Source organism: Betta splendens, chromosome 2 (genome assembly GCF_900634795.4).
Source record: "Betta splendens chromosome 2, fBetSpl5.4, whole genome shotgun sequence".
Lineage (NCBI taxonomy): Eukaryota > Metazoa > Chordata > Actinopteri > Anabantiformes > Osphronemidae > Betta > Betta splendens.
This window is the reverse complement of record NC_040882.2, coordinates 18,021,296-18,043,658: the sequence shown is the minus strand read 5'-3', so window position 1 is coordinate 18,043,658 and position 22,363 is coordinate 18,021,296. Positions and strand designations below refer to the sequence as shown.

At 39.1% G+C, this 22,363-nt stretch overlaps 2 protein-coding genes across 6 annotated transcripts in view; both read left to right on the top strand.

Moving 5' to 3' along the window:
* The window catches only part of LOC114851109 (basement membrane-specific heparan sulfate proteoglycan core protein-like), a 134,247-nt gene that overhangs the window by 98,381 nt on the left and 13,503 nt on the right, over positions 1–22,363 (top strand). Inside the window, exons 17-25 of the mRNA XM_055506925.1 lie at positions 17,263–17,544; positions 17,736–18,005; positions 18,772–19,035; positions 19,104–19,367; positions 19,579–19,836; positions 20,006–20,257; positions 21,159–21,434; positions 21,656–21,910; positions 22,004–22,279. Coding sequence (XP_055362900.1) covers positions 17,263–17,544; positions 17,736–18,005; positions 18,772–19,035; positions 19,104–19,367; positions 19,579–19,836; positions 20,006–20,257; positions 21,159–21,434; positions 21,656–21,910; positions 22,004–22,279 — 2,397 coding nt within the window. The remainder of the gene's footprint in view (positions 1–17,262; positions 17,545–17,735; positions 18,006–18,771; positions 19,036–19,103; positions 19,368–19,578; positions 19,837–20,005; positions 20,258–21,158; positions 21,435–21,655; positions 21,911–22,003; positions 22,280–22,363) is intronic.
* Positions 3,869–12,057, top strand: LOC129603801 (carcinoembryonic antigen-related cell adhesion molecule 5-like). Of its 5 annotated transcripts, XM_055506945.1 has the most exons (12): positions 3,869–4,002; positions 4,247–4,279; positions 5,137–5,226; positions 5,703–5,972; positions 6,662–6,925; positions 7,004–7,276; positions 7,489–8,222; positions 8,350–8,592; positions 8,886–9,217; positions 9,316–9,366; positions 9,590–9,652; positions 10,020–12,057. In XM_055506945.1, the coding sequence occupies exons 1-7, from the start codon at positions 3,897–3,899 to the stop codon at positions 7,764–7,766; spliced, it is 1,314 nt and encodes a 437-aa protein (XP_055362920.1). In that variant the 5' UTR covers positions 3,869–3,896; the 3' UTR covers positions 7,767–8,222; positions 8,350–8,592; positions 8,886–9,217; positions 9,316–9,366; positions 9,590–9,652; positions 10,020–12,057. The 5 variants fall into 5 exon arrangements, with proteins under 5 accessions (XP_055362920.1, XP_055362917.1, XP_055362919.1 ...); XM_055506942.1 differs by having other exon boundaries at positions 8,886–9,002; positions 9,128–9,217; positions 9,316–12,057; XM_055506944.1 differs by having other exon boundaries at positions 9,590–12,057.

Sequence of the window (22,363 nt, the reverse complement as noted above, 5' to 3'; positions counted from 1 at the left end):
ACTGTTGAAGATGACGGACTTGTTGCCGGCCCAGTAAACGTTGTGTTGTTGTGTTAGAAGCATTATTTTGGCTGTTGGTTGTAGTTTGTGATATGGATTTTGAAGAAACAGGGATCACTGTACTCAAGGCTGTGCTCTGAAGCGTGGGTGTCGTAAGGACACTAGAACTGGTTGTTGCACTATTTGGTGTGGAAGTATTTAACTGTACTGTTGTGTTGGCTTGTGCAAAAACGAGGTGGAAGGAACAATTTGTGTGATTATAAACTTGATCTTGATGGTAATTTCTGAAGTACCGCTACAGGTGGTGGAGCTTATAATTACTGAAAAAGAGAATAGTAAGATTATAGTTGATTTGTGGAGTAATATAAAAATTATTAGTTATATTTTCCCTAGAAGAAGTTGTTGGAGTGATTATGGTCATTGTAGTTTGTTGTGTAGATGATGTCACCAATCCTGATGTTGTACTTCCTGTGTCACACTGTGGTTGTTGTCTGTTCTCAGGTGTGTGTCTCCACAGCTTCATCAAGCCAAAGCTGTAATGACTCTGGAAGAATCTGACCTGTCAACAAGACCGTGGGAAACCACACTGCCCACACCACAGCTACAGTATAGTGTAGCCACCACCACCTACTGTATGGCTCTCACGGAGCGGAGGGAATACGGCACTACGGCCTTTGTGCACACGGCACTACGCTGCGACCTTCTCGCGCTACTGAACGCTGGGTTCTCTAATGAACCGTTACGCTCACCTGGCTGCATCCACAGACCAGGTCGGAGGGTATAAAACAGGAAAGACCCCAGACGCACGACCCAAACACAGGAAGTACAGCTTAACATAAAATGATTTATTGAATACAAACATGAAGTCACTGCAAGGCAGGACTAAGTGCAAAAAAACATGAGAACTAAAGACCACTGCTATGCAGGAAAACTAAACACTACTACAAATATGCTCAGTTTCTAAAGGGCAAAATCCTAAACATGAAACACAAGAGAATCACTGGAGACGACTAAATAAAAATAATCAAAGTTAAATAAGTTCGGTTCCTAACGGGCAACAACCTAAACACAGATGAACAAAGGACAGGACATCAGAAAGAAAACAAAACCTCCACGTCTTCAAACTCCTTTCTTTAACTTAACGTAACCTTGGCGTAGTTTTCGAGCTTACGACCGCGTACACACCAGCAACAGGTGAAACAAAAGGCATGACTTAAATACTAACAGGTGGTGAAAAAATGAGATTTATTCCAGCAATCGAAGTCACAAGCAGTCAAGGTCATACACGGATAAGCACGGGATAGAGGCACAAAGGGAGCAGGTGTAATCAGGTTCGGTAACGGGCGTGGTTCAGTAACAGAAGGCGCAGAATTACGTGTCCAAATCAGCAGGCTTAGTCAGGTCCAGTAGCAAGCAAGGTTCAGCAGCAAGAAGCAAGTCTACAATACCGGTCGGGATCAGGCGAGAAACAGCGGGAAAACAGAAACAGGGTCGAAGACCAGTTTGAGCTGAACGAGTACTGCTGGAAGGTGACGACATGCGTGCAACGATCTGGCGGATAACTGTGGTGACTACTGGTGCTTAAATCCGGGTGGCTGATTACTGATCTGAGACAGGTGTACATGGTGAACCGGGAGTGACAGGAAACAGCTGTGACATGAACAAAAACCGGAAGTCCTTCAACATAAAACAGGAAGTAAAACTGGAACCAAAAACATGACAACTAAGTCCCTTCAAAAACAAAAGCGGAATCTAACACAATGAACAGAAACCGGAAGTGTTACAAAATAAAACAGGAAACAAGGCCAAAACCTGACACTAATGTGTCTAAGTGTCTAATGTTTCACTTACTACATTAATAGGTTTTTATTTGACATTTAGTCTGAGCATCGTACGTGTGTACGTGATGAAGTGTGAGGACGTGTTCATGATCATGGTATGTTTTTTACTCAGTTTGGACTGACTGGGTTTATACATGGGCTCAGTTTTCTGTGTGAACGTTGCCTGTTCTGTGTGTGTTGTGTCCTTGTGCTTTGTCTCCTTCTCACCATCCAGACAAGGTTAACCAGTCGTAGTGTGAATGTGTGTCCAACATGTCTGATGTAAGTGTTTAGGATTCTGTGTCATACGACTTGTAAACATGTAGAGCAGCAGTAACTGTGTCTAAGTGGTGCATAGAGATCACAGTGAGGTGGAAACATGCAAAGCAGTGACGGTAGATGAATGAAGCACTGACTCTACACTCAGTACCTCAGTTCACAGCACAGTAATGTAGTGGAGACACAAAGGTGCCAAGTGTTGTTATAGCTTTTTTACTTTTACATTTTTATTTAACATTAGTACAGGAATGTACCAAAAATGTGGAGATGTTCTGGTCCAAAGTGAAACAGACTTTGATGTCTGTAGGAAGGTTTTAAAGTAGAAAAACCTCGACTGACTGTAGAGGTCAGAGGTTTTTTAAATAATGCGATCAAACAGCAAAATGACACGATCTAATAAAACATTACTGTAATGACCTGCATCGTCAATAAGAGACCACAAGCAGGCGACAAACAAATGCGCGTTCTCTGTCACTGAGTCAGGGACTTAAAAACATAAAAATCATGTCATCACAAATTGACATGATTTCATGAACATGGATTAGAACATGAAACACATGAAATAAAACATAAAATTTCAACATTTTTCATGTGTTAAATAGCAAAGTGGCAATGTGAGGGAAATGAATTGTCTCATGCTTTTAAAACAAAAATACTGATCCTACCAGTAGAAACTGATGGTAAATATTAAGGTTTAATGTTGTTAAAACTGATTTAATGTGGGTGTAAACAAGTACTTATTATAATTGAGGAAGACTTTAATGTAGAATAGAGTCTGACAACACACAGGTGACACTAGTGAGGTGCAGTAGTGGTGTCAGAATAATGAGGAAGTGCATCGGGTCCAAGCGTCTGCATAAAGTCTGAGTGTGACATGTACATTGTGTTAATGAATTAGACACCACTGTCCTGCTGCTCCTCATCTCTGCTTTGCTCCACAATCTCCCACCTGGTTAATTGGTTTTGGTCTTTATGAGACACAAGCACTAACTGTTCTCCAGGTTGCTGATGTTCTACAAATGTGTTTAGTCATGTATGAAACTTCCTCTTTCATGTCGGATGTGATAATTGTAGAAATGTGATCATTATATTCATTCTGATCTCTTTACTGTATGAAGCTTCATTTAGGAGGCTTCCCTTCTTCGAAAGACTGATAATGTGTCAAAGTGTCTGCTTTTAGAATGACATGTGTGTTTATGAAGCTCAGTTATCTGACTCTGGCTCCTTCTTCACACACGTCTTCACTGTGAGTCGCTGACTCAAACTCAAAATTTGACATGTTTGTTTCATAGTTTACAATCAATTTTAGGTTAAGAAATAATGTATTAAATCATTAGATAATATATATTAACTATATCTTACGTGACATGCTTTTGTTAGCGACACTTGCAATGGAAACCACACGTTTTATGTGGAAAGAGGAAGTCAAAAGTTGATGTATTTAAATTAACTGTTTTATCTCAGCCACAGCAGCTAAAGTTAAAAGCTGTCAAACAAAACTGAATAAAACCTGCAGCTACGCTCAGTTCAGTGTGTGTTTATTGATTCAATACATATGTTTTGACTTCCTTCAATACAGACTACATGACAACAACACAACACGCACAGACGCACAAATAATTATTATTAAGGTTCATCAGTTCCATGTTTCCATTTTTTATTGCTCATTTCATAGAACATCAATGGACATTTGCTAAAGAGACAAACTAACACATTTGTGCAGCAGGAAGCGTAAACTTGTGGTCAGAGCTGTTTAAGTAAATAGGAAGGAAGAACAGAGCAGCTCTGAATCAGGTGATGATCTGTAGCTTGTGTCTTAGTGTTTGCTGTCATTCCTCTACAGCGACAGTGTGTGTGGATGTGAAGATGGAGCTGACTTTGCTCTGTGTACTGTCATTATTCTGTGAGTACGTCAGCAGCTCTGACTTTATTTAACATGGTGGTTTTTATACACATGGGATGTGACCCAGCTTCATTCACAGTAAAACTGGGAGGTTCTTCACAGTTTACTGTTAGTGTGGCTCAGATTCAACAGGAAATAATTTAACAGTTTTTAAATAACAGTAACTGATGTGATAAAACACGACCTGGATGATAAATGTCTTTATTCCTGTTTATGTCTGATCACGTTTTCATCTTCGTTTCAGTGCTAAATACAAACGTTTACGGAAATGATGCTGGTGAGTAATTGTCCTTCATTTCTTCCTAGATAAATCTTTTTGTGTGTATTTCATGTGTGAACACCAGAGACCAGGTTACTGCTCAGATTTTTAAATTATAACATGACAGAGTCTCATGTTGGTGTTCATTTCCTGAATCTATTTGACCGTGTTCACATTACAAACAGCTGCAGATGTGAAGGATGTGACAAATAAATAAGCTTCAGATGAATTAAACAGTTCACTGAATGTGACCAAATATGTGTAATCAATAGTTATTTAAAGATGAGTAATTATGCTTGAATAGAGTTTTAATGTGATGGTTGCTGACGTTGTTTAGACATTCAGTCTAAAAACTTTAAGTTTTTAATCTGAATAATAAATGTAGGTGACAAATGAACAACATGAAAACATGTCATGAAGTGATTTTTAATTCATATGGTACAAATTTGTCTTTTTTTTTACCAAACATTTAGTTGTTGTTTTGTCCAGTTTCTTTTAGACGTTTGTCTTCACAGAGTCAGTCTCCTGTGCAGCGTTCACATTAGATGTTACTGTAGCTCTGTGTAAAGTAATGGTTCTGACTGTGTCTGGCTGCAGCAGGAACTACTTTATTTTCTTCTTACTTCTGCATCGTTTCACACGTTTTCAACAGACTGACAGGATTTATTTGTGTTACACAGCAACAACAACTTAAAAAACAACAGAAGACCTGTATTTAACTTATAAACATTAAGCTAAACTGAGACCCATGCATCTTGTTTTTTTTATTCATTTTTTTAATAATTTGAGATGTCAACATACGAACCTAAAGTTTAATCAAACTAAAAGCTTCTCTTACTCTAGTTGTTCTTACAATGTATGTTTGTCATCAACAGTTTCCTATAGAGTCTCTGTGACCAAACAACCCAGCTGGACTCAGACGTTCAGTGGTGAGAGCATCACTCTCACATGTGAGATCGATGGAGGTAAAGACACTCATGAAGTGATTTTTAAATCATATTGTACAAATTTGTCTTTTTTTTTACCAAACATTTAGTTGTTGTTCTGTCCAGTTTCTTTTAGACGCTTGTCTTCACAGAGTCAGTCTCCTGTGCAGCGTTCACATTAGATGTTACTGTAGCTCTGTGTAAAGTAATGGTTCTGACTGTGTCTGGCTGCAGCAGGAACTACTTTATTTTTTTTACTTCTGTCTAATCGCTTCACACCTTTCTACAGATTGACAGGATTTATTTGTGATGCACAGCAACAACATCTTAAAAAACAACAGAAGACCTGTATTTAACTATTTAACTTATAAACATAAAGTGAAGCTTCGACCCAACGCATCTTTTTTTTTTTTTTGTTGAAATAAATCGAGATGTCAACATACAAACCTAAAGTTTAATCGAACTAAAAGCTTCTCTTACTCTAGTTGTTCTTACTGTGTGTTTGTCATCAACAGTTTCCTATAGAGTCTCTGTGACCAAACAACCCAGCTGGACTCAGACGTTCAGTGGTGAGAGAATCACTCTCACATGTGAGATCCATGGAGGTGGAGACGCTCAGTGGGAGTATGAATGGAGAACAAGCAGCTCAAACCAACCTGATGATAAAACTGGTAAAGTGTTGATGATCAGAGCTGATGAGTCTCACAGTGGAGACTACTACTGCATGGGCAGAAGAAACCATGAGTCAACACAGTGGAGTGATGTCATCACACTGACAGTAACATGTAAGTTGAGTTGTTTTTTATTAAACACATTTTTAATGTTTACCTGAATCTTTAAAAGTCTCAACCATTCAAGACAAAAACTTAATTATTTGATTGAAGGGATGATTATTACACAGTCACGCTCCTGTGCAGTGTCTTCATCAGGTTTGTAGTTAGAGGATTGTTCGCATTTGTCTCTTATGACACAAAGAACCATTAAAACAGAAACAGCTACAGTCGTCTAGCAGTCAGTGAGGCGGCTGAGTGAAATAAATGATAATTCGTTAATAATGTTAATGCCTCCATGGAGACACAAACACGTGATCACCACCAAAACTTAGATGTTTTGAGTAAATTTAAAGTTAAACTTAAAATTGCTCAGGTTTGGAACTGCTACTCAGTTTTAAGTATATTCTACTCCGAATCAGTACAATAAACTTGAATTTAATAGTAACTGCAGAAAACCTGAGTACATTGTATTAGATTTGGCCAAATTATGTTTGAATCTGTGTGTAAATGTAAATTAATCATTTTAATCTTACTGTGTAAAGACCTTTTAGATTAGATTAGATTGTGACATACTGTATTGAGCAGGATGTTTTACTGTTCATGTTATTCACATAAAAATCTTACAAATGATTTGTGATTTTTCATGAAATAAACAAACAAAGGTTTGGTAACATAAAACACGTTTTGTTCTTTTATATCAGCAGAACCACCCAAACCCAGACTGACTGCAGGTCCATCAACCATATCAGTAGGAGGCAGCGTGACACTGAGCTGCTCTGTGGACGGTTCTGATGGATGGAAATATGAGTGGTTCAGATGGACGTCAAACAGATGGACACCAGCAGCTGATGGAGACAACAGAGAAATCAGAGTCACACGAGGAGGAAAATACACATGCGTAGGAAGAAGAGGAGAACCAGCTGTTTACACTTATAACAGTGATGATGTCACCATCGAGATAACTTGTGAGTTTGTTTATTGTGTTTGATGTTTTTTTATGTTGTTGGTTGTTTTTTTTTATTTAACATTTGTGTTTGTATCAGATTCTAATTCTGCGTCTGTGAGTCTGCAACTGGACTGGACTCAGGTGATCAGAGGTCAGATCACTGTTAGATGTGAGATCCAGGGAGGTGGAGACACTCAGTGGGTTTATGACTGGGAAACAACCAGTGGACAAACAATCACACATAGAACAGACACTAATTACTGGACAGTGTCTGCGTTCAGCAGTGGAGGCTACAGGTGCAGAGGAACAAACAGACAGGACCCATATTCTTCAACACGGTGGAGTGAAGCTGCTGCACTGACAGTATCAGGTAAGTTGAGATTTAATATTTCAGATCATATATTGTATATTTATATATTTTAATACATTATCTAATAATTCACTGATGTTTAAACTTCTCATGTTATTTATGAACATTTGGTAATTTTGTTTAAATTCTACATTAATCCACACAAAGCCATTCACATTGTAACATTTCATAATGTTAATGATGTGGTGTCTTGTGTTGCTGCTGGGTTCCAGCTGCTGTGTTGACCCTTGACCCCAGCAGGTCCAGGTATTTTACCGGAGAGTCTGTGACCTTCACATGTGACATGAAGGACGGCAAACACACTGAGTGGGAAACCAGACTCATCAAAGATGGAGTAGAAATAGCTTCATATAGTGGATACAGAATAAAAGCTCTGTCTACAGGAGACAGTGGTAGATACCAGTGTTTTAGAGTCCACAGGAAAACAAACCACATAAAAACCAGTGGAACCATTGATTTAACTGTATCAGGTGAGTCATCGTTGACTTGATGAGCATTTTCCAGTTGTCAGTTTGGTCTAAGGTTCAAACAAGGTGGTTGTGACTCTTCATCCCAACTGGACTCAGTTGTTCAGTGGAGACACGATCGCTGTCAAATGTGAGATGGACGACAGAGGAGACACTGAATGGAAATATGATGATATGATTGTTGTGTATGTGTTGTTAAATGTGTTGTTGTTCAGATGTTGATCCGTCAGCGTCTCTCACAGTGAGTCCTGACACAGTTCAACACTTCACCCGTGACTCCGTGTCACTGAGCTGTGAGGGAAACTCTGCTGAGTGGAGAGTCAGGAGGTTTCCTGAAGGAGGCTTCCTGTCATCCTGCTCCTACTGGACAACATCTGGATCCAGATGCGACATCATCACATCACAGTCTGGTTCTGCAGTGTTCTGGTGTGAGTCTGGATCAGGACACTTCAGTAACTCAGTCAACATCACTGTTCATGGTGAGTTTGATTGTTTTCGTTCATTTAAAGCATTTGTAACATCTTACTGTATTATGTGGTTTAATATTATATCTGATAATAGTTGTCCTCTTCTGCTCCACTGAATCTTCCTGTGACTGTGGTCCAGATGCAGGTTTGATCCTGATGAGTCCTGTCCGTCCTGTGACTGAGGGACTCTCTGTGAGTCTGAGCTGTAAGTTGAAGACAGGACAAAAAGCTTCCAGTGTGTTTTTCTATCACAATGAGCAACTGATCCAAAACAACAGCAGAGTAGAGCTGAACATCTCTGCAGTGTCAAAGTCACATGAAGGTTTCTACAAGTGTTGGTACCAAGGAACAGAGTCTCCACAGAGCTGGATGGCAGTGAACGGTGAGGCTGAAATGAGAGAAGCAGTGTTTCTGTGTTATTTCATTTTATACAGTCACCTTTTATCAGTGTTCCTTTGCTCCATGACCTGGAATCTACTGTGTAAACTGCTTAATTACAACTAATAACTATTAGTGTGTGTTATGGATTTTAAGTTACACGCTGTCTTTAAAGGAGAAAAATGTTCCGATGTCACCATGACTTAAGACTTCAAGTAGTGATGTCATTATCTTCTTTGAATTAGGATATTATTGATCTATTTTGTCTTTTCCTGCTAACGTACTGTATAATTACAGGATTCTCTCCTGAAGCTCCATCATTTTCTGCCTCCTTTACTGTTGGACTGGTTGTTAGACTTTCAGTGATTGTTTTCCTGCAGCTGCTGCTGTTGTGTGTTTGGAGAAACATGAAAGGTGAGACTCTGTAAATTCTGTCTAAGACTTGATGAAGCTCTGGAGCAGTTTGAGTATAAATCTACATAATAACTCTACAGTCTCCTCTCTTGTTTTAGCTGTAACAATAATTTCCATTTTCACAGCACACAGAAGTGTGAGCACTGATCAAAGCTCTGCTACACAGCAAACAGTCAACCAGCTTGAACCTCAGCTTTACTCCTCTCTGCTCCACGGTCAGTCTGACAATCATCACTGTCTGATCAGTAACACTCACTTTGTACCACAGACTGTTTAAAGTAACTTTGATTCTTTTGTCCTCACTCACATGTAGGTGATGTTTGTGTCTATGAATCAGTCGGAGGCTCTTGAAACAATGATGGTGGTACAGTATAATATTTGATTAATGCAGAGATTATATGACACTGAAAAAGATGTGACTTGATGATTTCAGAGGAACCAACAGATGAACCCAGTAAAACCACAGTGCTGCTTCATAGTCAATGTCCTGACAAGATAAATACACAAAAGCTGCACCTAATGATAGATCATAGTAATAATTGGTTTACAGCTGTGGAAGCCTTTAATAAACTTTAGCATCTTTACAGGGACACATGATGATACAGAGGAAGATCATGATTACAACAACGTGGATCCAAATGCAGCCACAGGTACAAATATAATCTTCACAGTAGTTTAGCAATAATGTTAATACTCAGTGTGTTTATAGTAAAATGCATTTAGAGGTGAGTGTTTGTAGTTTATAACAAGTCAGAACCACAAATAATGTTGATGTCTGTGATCACATCACAGCTGAGTTCAGGAGGTGTGATACAGAAATAAACTAATTATTAATACAGAAAAGAAAAAAACTGTTGACTTGAACATTAAGACACTGTCAGTGACATTATTATCTTATCATCTGCCACCTGCAGCAGATTAACTGGTTTCCACTGACTCTTCAGTGCTTTGACCCTTGGTGCATCTAAGTTATGTTTAATGTCCATCCATCCATTTTCTAAACCGCTTACTCCCTAGTGCGGGGTCGCGGGGTGCTAGAGCCAATCCCAGCTGGCTATGGGCGAGAGGCAGGGTACACCCTGGACAGGTCGCCAGTCCATCGCAGGGCAACACATAGACAGACAACCATTCACTCACACACTCACACCTACGGGCAATGGAGAGAAGCCAATCAACCTAATGCACGTCTTTGGACTGTGGGAGGAGAACCCGGAGAGAACCCACGCAAACACGGGGAGAACGTGCAAACTCCACACAGAAAGGCACCAGAGCCGCCGGGAATCGAACCCAGAACCTTCTTGCTGTGAGGCGACAGTGCTACCCACCGTACCATCGTGCCGCCGATGTTTAATGTCATTTTGTCATTTTATACAGATTCATAAAGAAAAGTTGATCAGAACAAGAACCACAAGTGTTCTGTTAACAACATGCTGAGACTGTTTACAGCATTTATAAAGTTACTGTTTTCATCAGAGCAGTGTTAAACAGGTGATAATATATAGAATAATACGATGTGACACATGTAGAAGATCCAGTAGTAGCTGAAAGTCGTCAAAAGAAACCAGCTTCACTAAAAACAGCCAAAGCTTCAGAACTCAGATTTAGCTTTGTCTGTGGCTGCAACAACAAATCCATGTCATCATCAACAATAATGGGTGACAGAAATAATGGATAACGGATGTAGCAGCGGTAACAAACACTGTGCAGCCATCCTGTGAAGACGCTTCATTTATGCTGCTGTGTAAAAAGTTACTTTCTTACCTCAGTTGTTCCGCAGCGACTTGCGAGCGTGAGACGGCTCCGCAATCGCTACTTAGTCATTAACGGCGTCACCATAGATTAAGTCAACAACCGTGCAGACACTACATGTAAAAGCAGCAAATAACAGCAGCTTTAACACATGAGGATGTGTTTTTAGTGGTTGTGGCCCCAGAGCCAGAAGGAGCCGGGGGTCTTTGGTGTTTCCATGGTAACAAAATAATGGCTGGCTGCAGCCCCAGCTTTATCATTTCATGTGTCATAATATAATGTATGTTTGCTCTTAATATTGTTGAAGTGTGATTCGTTATGTTTATTTCAGTATAGTCTGAAACATTATTATGTTCAGCACATTAATGTTAAAGTTCATCGCCTGGTGGATCGAAGTTACTTTAGATGCTTTTTTTTTCTTTGTTAATTTTAGATTTGGACTGTTGACAAATATATTTTAGATTTACTGGATAATGTTACGTATGTTAATGATGTTAATTGAAGCATGGCATGTGATCTGACTGAGTGGCTCTGTAAATAACCTACACACAAGCAGTGAAGTAAACACCATATAAAATATATGATGCAGTTTCAAACACATTTTTAATCTATTGATATGAATACTTTCTATGTAATTCTCCTCATTGTGGTCGCTGAGTGACTGAGTGACTGGTTTGTGTTTCCTCACTCTGTTCAAACCAGAAAACTCCACACCGTCTCCTGCCTCAGGACCTATCAACATTTACTAGTGACTCACTGAGCTTTTCTATTTGTCATTATTATTTACAAGTCGACCATTTAATCAAATTATATGGAGACAATGAGGAGGAAGATGCCAAAGACGTCTTGTTCTCATCCGGTGTTGTGATATTTGACCTTGGTTTCTCTTGCTTGGATACTTTGTCTTTTTATCTCTGTACATTCTGTATTGGCCTTTTAACCATCAGCGGAGAGAAGCCAACAGTGGGTTTATGGGTTATTGTATGATTGTGATGCATGTTTTATTTTGCTGTTAACGTTATCGCTGAGCGTGTATCAGAACCATCCCTGCTTTAGTCCTGCTTGAACTGTGGCTCATTTTCCACATCCAAATCTTCCATTGATGTGTGTCATTAGTGAGGCCTGGTAGCTCAGTGGGAAGGAAAGCTTCCTGGTTCCAGCCCTGCCTCTGACACTTCACACTAGCTCCCCAGGTGTGTGTGTGTGTGTGTGTGTGTGTGTGTGTGGCAGCCCACTGCTGGGTTAAATGCAGAGGACACGTTTCATTGTGTGACAAGTGATGAATAAAGTTTCATTATTGGGTCCACGTCTGTGTGTGTGAACCCTGGTTTTCCTATCTTTTTCAGCTAGTTCTATTCTATTTTATTCTACTCTAGCATCATTCAGTGATAATGGTTTTAGCTGAATATTGTGTAGGTGTCATTATCATTCACTGTACCTGCTTTTTGTATTGCTGTACGGCAATTTTCACTGAGTATATTTACAAAATGTTTTCTTTAAGACAGTCTACATAAATTGTCTACAAATAATGTAACAATAACTGAAAGTGCTGCACGTTTTATGGAACGTAGCTTTTCAGTTTTAGCTTACACATTTATTAGACCTCTCTACTGTAAGGTAATCTAATCTAATACAGCGTTGCATCAATAATAATAATAATAATCAGAGTCCTTTTGACCTCCTGTGTTTTGCCACTAAAAGGCAAAATGACCAAACTCTAATAGAATTAACCTTGTTGCTTTAGATGTGTAATTAATTGAGATTCATATAAAGATCCTGTCATAACAATTAGCATTTAGCATAAAATGTAACTTTCCTTCCAGTCTGACAGATAAACTCAGTCCTTTATGTGAAGGTTTGCATGAACTACATCTGGTGACTCTTTTATTCTAAATTCAGAAGTGAAGCCTAGAAACATTTTGGTTTCATCATCATAAATAGAACAACTGTGGCTTCTACCTGTTGTTACTAAAACTAAACACTACTACTGTACGTTAACAAACTAAAATACGCTCCGTTCCTAACGGGCAACAACCTAAACACAGAAAACAACCACACACCTTCACAGATGAACAAAAGACAGGAAAAACTCCTCTCTTTAACTTAACGTAACCTTGGCGTAGCTTTAGAGCTTACGACCACGTACACACCAGCAACGGGTGAAACAAAAGGCATGACTTAAATACTAACAGGTGGATCAACTAATTAGAGGCAGGAAACAAACTCAGGTGATGACCCACACTAAACCACAGGAGCGCCCCTAGTGGCACGAAGGCTCAATGCCACAAAGAACACCTTGTTTACTGTAGTTTCACACTTGCTGATCTTAATTTAAGTGGACTGAGCTTGAACAGTATCTGAGCTGCTTTGTTGCAGGTAAGAGATGAACGGAGACACAAAGGTGCTAAGTTTTGTTATAGCTTTTTACTTTTACATTTTTATGAAACATTAGTACAGGAATGTACCAAAAATTTTGAGATGTTCTGGTCCAAACAGAAACAGACTTTGATGTCTGTAGGAAGGTTTTCAAGTAGGAAAACCTCGACTGACTGTAGAGGTCAGAGTTTTTTTATTTATTTAATGTGATCAAACAGCAAAAGGACACGATCTAATAAAACATTACTGTAATGACCTGTATTGTCAATAGGCAACCACAAGGCGGCGACAAACAACTCTATTTCGACTAATGGACAAACGCACGTTCTCTGTCACTGAGTCAGGGACTTAAAAACATCATGTCATCACATATTGACATGATTCCACGAACATGAATTAGAACATGAATCATAAAATTTCAACTTTTTTCATGTGTTAAATAGCAAAGTGGCAATGTGAAATCTGAGGGAAATTAATTGTCTCAATGCTGTTAAAATGAAAAAAACTGATCCTACCAGTAGAAACTGAGGGTAAATATTAAGGTTTAATGTTGTTAAAACTGATTTAATGTGGGTGTAAACAAGTACTTATTATAATTGAGGAAGACTTTAATGTAGAATAGAGTCTGACAACACACTGGTGACACTAGTGAGCTGCAGTAGTGGTGTCAGAATAATGAGGAAGTGCATCGCGTGCAAGCGTCTGCATTACGTCTGAAGGTGACATGGTACAGTATATGAATGAATTAGACACATCACTGTCCTGCTGCTCCTCATCTCTGCTTTGCTCCACAATCTCCCACCTGGTTAATTGGTTCTGGTCTGTATGAGACACAAACACTAACTGTTCTCCAGGTTGCTGATGTTCTACAAATGTGTTTAGTCGTGTATGAAACTTCCTCTTTCATGTCTGATGTGATAAATGTAGAAATGTGATCATTATATTCATTCTGATCTCTTTACTGTATGAAGTTTAATTTAGGAGGCATTACTTCTTTGAAAGACTGATAATGTGTCAAAGTGTCTGCTTTTAGAATGACATGTGTGTTTATGAAAGTCAGTTATCTGACTCTGGCTCCTTCTTCACACACGTCTTCACTGTGAGTCACTGACTCAAACACAAAATTTGACATGTTTGTTTGGTAGTTTACAGTTTTAGGTTAAGAAATAATGTAATAAATTATCAGATAGTATATATTAACTATATCTTACATGACATGCTTTTGTTAGCGACACTTGCAATGGAAACCACATGTTTTATGTGTAAAGAGGAAGTGAAGAGTAGATGTATTTAAATTAACTGTTTTATCTCAGCCACAGCAGCTAAAGTTAAAAGCTGTCAAACACAACTGAATAAAACCTGTAGCTACGCTCAGTTCAATGTGTGTTTATTGATTCAATACAGATGTTTTGACTTCCTTTCATTCATACTGCATGACAACAGAACAACACGCACAAACACACAAATAACATTTGTATTATTTGTTATATTATTAAGGTTCATTAGTTCCACATTCTCCCATTTTTTATTGCTCATTTCATAGAACATCAATGGACATTTGCTAAAGAGACAAACTAACACATTTGTGCAGCAGGAAGCGTAAACTTGTGGTCAGAGCTGTTTGAGTGAATAGGAAGGAAGAACAGAGCAGCTCTGAATCAGGTGATGAACTGTAGCTTGTGTCTTAGTGTTTGCTGTCATTCCTCTACAGCGACAGTGTCTGTGGATGTGAAGATGGAGCTGACTTTGCTCTGTGTACTGTCATTATTCTGTGAGTACGTCAGCAGCTCTGACTTTATTTAACATGGTGGTTTTTATACACATGGGATGTGACCCAGCTTCATTCACAGTAAAACTGGGATGTTCTTCACAGTTTACTGTTAGTGTGGCTCAGATTTAATAGGAAATCATTTAACAGTTTTTAAATAACAGTAAGTGATGTGATAAACCACCACCTGGATGATAAATGTCTTTATTACTGTTTATGTCTGATCATGTTTTCATCTTCATTTCAGTGCTAAATACGAACGTCTACGGAAATTATGGTGGTGAGTAATTGTTCATCTTTTCTTCCTTTTTGTGTGTATTTCATGTGTGAACACCAGAGACCAGGTTACTGCTCAGATGTTTAAATTATAACATCACAGAGGCTCATGTTGGTGTTCATTTCCTGAATCTATTTGACCGTGTTCACATTACAAACAGCTGCAAATGTTAAGGATGTGACAAACAAGTAAGCTTCAGGTGAATTAAACAGTTCACTGAATGTGACCAAACATGAGTCTAATCAGTAGTTATTTAAAGATAAGTAATTATGCTTAAATAGAGTTTTAATTTGATGGTTGCTGACCATCACATTAAAACTTTAAGTTTTAAATCTGAATGAATAAATGTAGGTGACAAATGAACAACATGAAGACACACATGAAGTGATTTTTAATTCATATTGTACAAATTTGTCTTTTTTTGTTTACCAAACATTTAGTTGTTGTTTTGTCCAGTTTCTTTTAGACGCTTGTCTTCACAGAGTCAGTCTCCTGTGCAGCGTTCACATTAGATGTTACTGTAGCTCTGTGTAAAGTAATGGTTCTGACTGTGTCTGGCTGCAGCAGGAACTACTTTATTTTCTTCTTACTTCTGCATCGTTTCACACGTTTTCAACAGACTGACAGGATTTATTTGTGTTACACAGCAACAACAACTTAAAAAACAACAGAAGACCTGTATTTAACTTATAAACACAAACAGAAGTTGAGACCCAACGCATCTTGCTTATGTTTTTTTTGTTGAAATAAATCAAGGTGTCAACATACAAAACTCAAGTTTAATTAAACTAAAAGCTTCTCTTACTCTAGTTGTTCTTACTGTGTGTTTGTCATCAACAGTTTCCTATAGAGTCTCTGTGACCAAACAACCCAGCTGGACTCAGACGTTCAGTGGTGAGAGCATCACTCTCACATGTGAGATCCATGGAGGTGGAGATGCTCAGTGGGAGTATGAATGGAGAACAAGCAGCTCAAACCAACCTGATGATAAAACTGGCAAAGTGTTGATGATCAGCAGAGCTGATGAGTCTCACAGTGGAAACTACAGCTGCATGGGCAGAAGAAACTATGAGGTCACACAGTGGAGTGATGTCATCACACTGACAGTAACATGTAAGTTACTGAATAACTCAACCATACAACAGAATAACTTGGTAACTAGTTAACTAAAGAGATGATCTGACTTTTACACTATTCATCAGTGTTATTTATAGCATGTTTAAACTAATCTATAACACTACAATTACATTATTGTAAGTATCTAGATACAAATATGTTTAAAAATGTTTCTCTTCTACATGTGAGATGTCATTAAGTCAAATATAGAAAGAAAATGAATGACAACTCATTTATAAACAATTGACTTAGATCAGGCTACATTTATTACCAGCTATAACACACACATTACGTCACTTTTCTTTTTTTTTGGTTGTAGTCTGATTATTTAATACAGTCTGATACTGATACAAATTCAAGTTACAAGTTACTTTATCACAAAACACAAATTCACGTCAAAGCTGACAATGCACGAAACTGAAAAAAATTAACTACAAAACTAAATCTCTTCAAATGACAGAATATCTAATTAAGATGAAAACTACCAGTAACTCACTAAATAATGAATCAGAATCGTGATACTCAGGAACAAAAGCTATCAAATTAGAAAACTACAACAGAAAACACTGCAGATGCAGAATCTACTAAACGGCTACAACAGTGAACTAAACTAGACTCAGTCCACGAGGACACCAGGCTAGAGGTCAGGGAGCATGAACGGATCAGGGACCAGACACGGAGCAGGACTGTAACTCTGCACTCTGGGAGGGATGACACTCAGAGGTAGAGTGGATGTAGAGACTAATGAGGGGAATGACAAAGACCTGCACAGGAAACATGACACAGAAACAACCTGCCTCTGTCGCCACCTGGTGGAAGGAGGCTGGAATCATCACAGACACATGGAAACAATGCTTTAAGCCTGCTTCTCTCTACAGGTTCAGTTGAGTTAGAATGAACTGGATTCTCTGTAATGAAACACATTCTAATCATTTACTCACTTATTTGTTGTGTTTTGTCCTTAAACTGAACAGCGTCTGAACCCAAAGCCTCTGTGACACCAGACAGAACCACACAAACCATACAAACAGGTGAAAGTGTGACACTGAGCTGCTCTGTGGACGGTTCTGATGGTTGGAAATATTACTGGTACCAACGTTCCACAGACTCCTCTGAAGCTCAGGCCATGAAAGGTTCTGACCCAGATGGAGTTAATGTCAGAGTGACAGCAGGAGGTGAGTTCTACTGCAGAGGAGGGAGAGGAGAGCCACCGTTCTACACACGAAACAGCAGCAAAGTCACCGTTACAGAAACTGGTGAGTTTAATAAATAGAATGAAACATCATGTTAAACATTTATCAGCAGTAAAGAAAAGAAACATCTTGGTAGCAACAGTTATTTTACATCTACAAAAATACTGAAATATTAAAAAAATTACATCTTCTGCTTAACATTTACTCAATTAATAATTGCCTTAGTGAATCCTAGTTGTCCTTGTCATCAACAGTTTCCTATAGAGTCTCTGTGACCAAACAACCCAGCTGGACTCAGACGTTCAGTGGTGAGAGCATCACTCTCACATGTGAGATCCATGGAGGTGGAGACGCTCAGTGGGAGTATGAATGGAGAACAAGCAGCTCAAACCAACCTGATGATAAAACTGGTAAAGTGTTGATGATCAGAGCTGATGTGTCTCACAGTGGAGACTACAGCTGCATGGGCAGAAGAAACCATGAGTCAACACAGTGGAGTGATGTCATCACACTGACAGTAACATGTAAGTTGAGTTGTTTTTTTTTATTAAACACAGTTTTAATGTTTGCCTGAATCTTTAAAAATCTCAACCATTCAACACAAAAACTTAACTATTTGACTGAAGGGATGATTATTACACAGTCACGCTCCTGTGCAGTGTCTTCATCAGGTTTGTAGTTAGAGGATTGTTTGCATTTGTCTCTCATGAGACAAAGAACCATTCAAACAGAAACAGCTACAGTCGTCTAGCAGTCAGTGAGGCGGCTGAGTGAAATAAATGATACCGCGTTCATAATGTTAATGCATGTTTTCACACAGTTTCGAAGCAGCCAATCACAAAGCTTTAAATCCTGTCTCCATGGAGACACAAACATGTGATCACCACCAAAACTTAGATGTTTTGAGTAAATTTACGTTAAACTTAAAGTTGCTCAGGTTTGGAACTGCTACTCAGTTTTAAATATATTCTACTCCGAATCAGTAAAATGAACTTGAATTTAATAGTAACGGCAGAAAACCTGAGTACATTGTATTAGACTGTAAAACACAATTATTTTTTTGTTTTGGCCAAATTATGTTTGAATATGTGTGTAAATGTAAATTAATCATTTTAATCTCACTGTGTAAAGACCTTTTAGATTAGATTAGATTGTGACATACTGTATTGAGCAGGACGTTTTACTGTGCATGTTATTCACATAAAAATCTTACAAAGGATTTGTGATTTTTCATCAAATAAACAAACAAAGGTTTGGTAACATAAAACACGTTTTGTTCTTTTATAACAGCAGAACCACCCAAAGCCAGACTGACAGCAGGTCCATCAACCATATCAGTAGGAGGCAGCGTGACACTGAGCTGCTCTGTGGACGGTTCTGATGGATGGAAATATGACTGGTACAGACAGACGTCAAACGAATGGACAGAAGCAGCTGATGGAGACAACAAAGAAATCAGAGTCACACGAGGAGGAAAATACATGTGCAGAGGAAGAAGAGGAGAACCAGCTGTTTACACTTATCAAAGTGATTATGTCACTATCAAGATAACTTGTAAGTTTGTTTATTGTGTTTGATGTTTTTGTGTTGTTTTTTTTATTTAACATTTGTGTTTGTATCAGATTCTAATTCTGTGTCTGTGAGTCTGCAACTGGACTGGACTCAGGTGATCAGAGGTCAGATCACTGTTAGATGTGAGATCCAGGGAGGTGGAGACACTCAGTGGGTTTATGACTGGGAAACAACCAGTGGACAAACAATCACACATAGAACAGACACTAATTCCTGGACAGCGTCTGCGTTCAGCAGTGGAGGCTACAGGTGCAGAGCAACAAACAGACAGGACTCATATTCTTCAACACAGTGGAGTGAAGCTGCTGCACTAGGTGAGTTGAGATTTAACATTTCAGATCATATATTGTATATTTATATCTTTAAATACATTATTTAATAATTCACTGAAATTTAAACTTCTCATATTATTTATGAACATTTGGTAATTGTGTTTAAATTCTACATGAATCCACACAAAGCCATTCAAATTGTAACATTTCATAATGTTAATGATGTTTGTCTTGTGTTGCTGCTGGGTTCCAGATGCTGTGTTGACCCTTGACCCCAGCAGGTCCAGGTATTTTACTGGAGAGTCTGTGACCTTCACATGTGACATGAAGGACGACGAACGCACTGACTGGGAAACCAGACTCATTAAAGATGGAGGAGAAATAGCTTCATATAGTGGATACAGAAGAAAAGCTCTGTCTACAGGAGACAGTGGTAGATACCAGTGTTTTAGAGTCCACAGGAAAACAAAGCACATAAAAACCAGTGAAACCATCAAGTTAATTGTATCAGGTGAGTCATTGTTGACTTGATAAACATTTTCCAGATCAAAATAACTATTATGTTTTTTTTGGGTCAGATGCCTGGTTTTGTGTAAAGACATTTATGATTGTAAGTGTTTTATTTACACTTAAAGCACTTCTAACTGTGTTTATTTAATGTTTTCTGTGTAAACTGACAGCAGATAAACCCAGAGCCTCACTGACATCAGACAACACAGTCATAGCAGCAGGAGGCAACGTGACACTGAGCTGCTCTGTGGACGGTTCTGATGGATGGAAATACGACTGGTTCAGATCAGCAGCTCTGATCAGAACAAACACTGAATCTAGTATCAGAATCACAGATGGAGGCAACTATTACTGCAGAGGAGGAAGAGGAAACCCAGTTTACTACACACAGAACAGTGTCTCAGTCACTGTTGATAAAACAGGTGAGGATCTGTGTAGTTGTTCCCTCTGTCCTGGTGACGTCAGAGAGTGACGTCCTTAAACCTCTTGGTTCCAAAACAAAGGGACAAAACGCTTCGATTGTTTTTTTTCTGACTTTGTAGGATTTTATTGGCTGATCGTTCGTGCTTTAACTCACGTACAAAGTCAGTGATTATTGTGTGTCTTCTTATCTACGTCAGCCAGCGCTTCTAAACGTTGCACGAACAGAACCAATGAATGGCCTCACATCATCCTTAAATCTGCTCCGGGACCGTAGTGCAGGTCCGGTTAGCACCATGTTATCAGCCACGTCCTCATGTTGCTAACAGCGGCAGATCCACGCGTCACAAACAGTGTGGCTCCTGGCGTCCAGTGTCTGCAGCGTCTCACGTGGCTAGCTTGCTAGCTCAGCTAGCTAGCTCTTAGCTCACTCTTATCCTACACCCGACAGTCTGCTGTGGCTGATGATGAAAGGGACCACACACACACCAACAGACCCAAACCTCTCATTCACCTCGTTAACGCCGCCTGTCGCAGAGCTGGAGAATTTTTTAGAGATCCACACACATGAATGGAGTGAGGGCTGCGCTGATGTTCACGTGGCCTCTGCTCTAGCGCCATCTTCTGACCAGTTCGAGTCATTGTCCTGACAAATGTTCACGGTAGAAAACAGCACTCAGTCAAATTAACATTTATAAACCCAAGAACTCGAAAACGGATTGGGGTTTGTTTTAACAGATGTTTTATCCAATGAACTGAGTTACAACTCACTGCTCTCAGTTTCTTTTACTACCTGCCATTTCCTGCACATCCATTTTTAAGCCTTTACATAATAAATACCATTAATCCATCACCGGAAGCTATTCATGGTTTATGTTTGTGTTTTTTCTACAATGTGTGAAGTTTCCAACCAGGCTGCTGTAAAAAGGCAGCATGACTGGCCTGAGATATTCAAAGGAGAGGTGATCACTCTGACATGTGAGATCCAGGCTGGAGGAGACACTGAGTGGGAATATGAATGGACCCAAGGCAACGTAAGAAGAACTCCAGATGGGAGGAAACTCTGGATTTTCACTGCTTATGGTTCCAGTAGTGGAGACTACAAGTGTAGGGGTCGACAGAAAACCAACAGTTATTCCTTCACAGCATGGAGTGATCCTCTACGTTTGACAGTAACAGGTGAGTTTCATTCATTCATTGTTACATTTGTAATGATTCATTATTACATGCAAGACATGGACGAAACTCATTGAACTTCTCAGAGCTGGTCAGGAAAATCAGTTATATACAAATAGACTGTAGCATTTACAATTACATTCATGTGTCACATAGTAGATCACAGTAGTCATTTCATGGAGACTCATAATGACCTTTTAATGTGTTTTTTCTAAACTGAACAGCGTTTAAACCAAAGGCTGAACTGAGAAGTGATGAGACAGACATCCCAGTAGGGGGCAGTGTGACGCTGAGCTGCTCTGTGACGTCATCGTCTGGTTGGAAATATTACTGGTACAGACATAAATCCTCTGAGGTCCTGATCACACAAGATGGTGAAACCAGTGTCTCTCAGGAAGGACTGTACTGGTGCAGAGGAGGAAGAGGAAACCCAGTTTACTACACACAGTACAGTGACTCAGTGAGGATCAACAAAAATGGTGAGTGTAACAACACAAACTGAAACGCACAATGCAGATTAGAGAAAAAATCAAAATAATGACTAAACCATTGACCTTTAAAATCACACACAGTCCCAAACAAGGTGGTCGTGACTCTTCATCCCAACTGGACTCAGTTGTTCAGTGGAGAGACGATCACTGTCAGATGTGAGATGGACGACAGAGGAGACACTGAATGGGAATATGAATGGAAAACACCCAGAACAACAAACACACAACAGAATGAAGTCAACATCAGCTCAGCTTCTTCATCCCACAGTGGAAACTACAGATGTAGAGGCAGAATGAGAAACGCTCAACATGACACAACAGAGTGGAGTCAATCCATCAGACTGACAGTCAGTGACAGTACGTTTACTGTGATATACAAATATTAACACCTAATTAAATGTACATCCCCATTTGTTTAAGGTGATTTGTTGTCTCTCCATC

Bases quoted from the DNA above. Each gene is read 5' to 3' on its own strand.
- LOC129603801 (XM_055506942.1), top strand. From the start codon at position 3,897: ATGATCTGTAGCTTGTGTCTTAGTGTTTGCTGTCATTCCTCTACAGCG. The intron at 5,973-6,661 runs GTAAGTTGAGTT...CTTTTATATCAG, and splicing joins CATCACACTGACAGTAACAT to CAGAACCACCCAAACCCAGA. The intron at 6,926-7,003 runs GTGAGTTTGTTT...TGTTTGTATCAG, and splicing joins TGTCACCATCGAGATAACTT to ATTCTAATTCTGCGTCTGTG.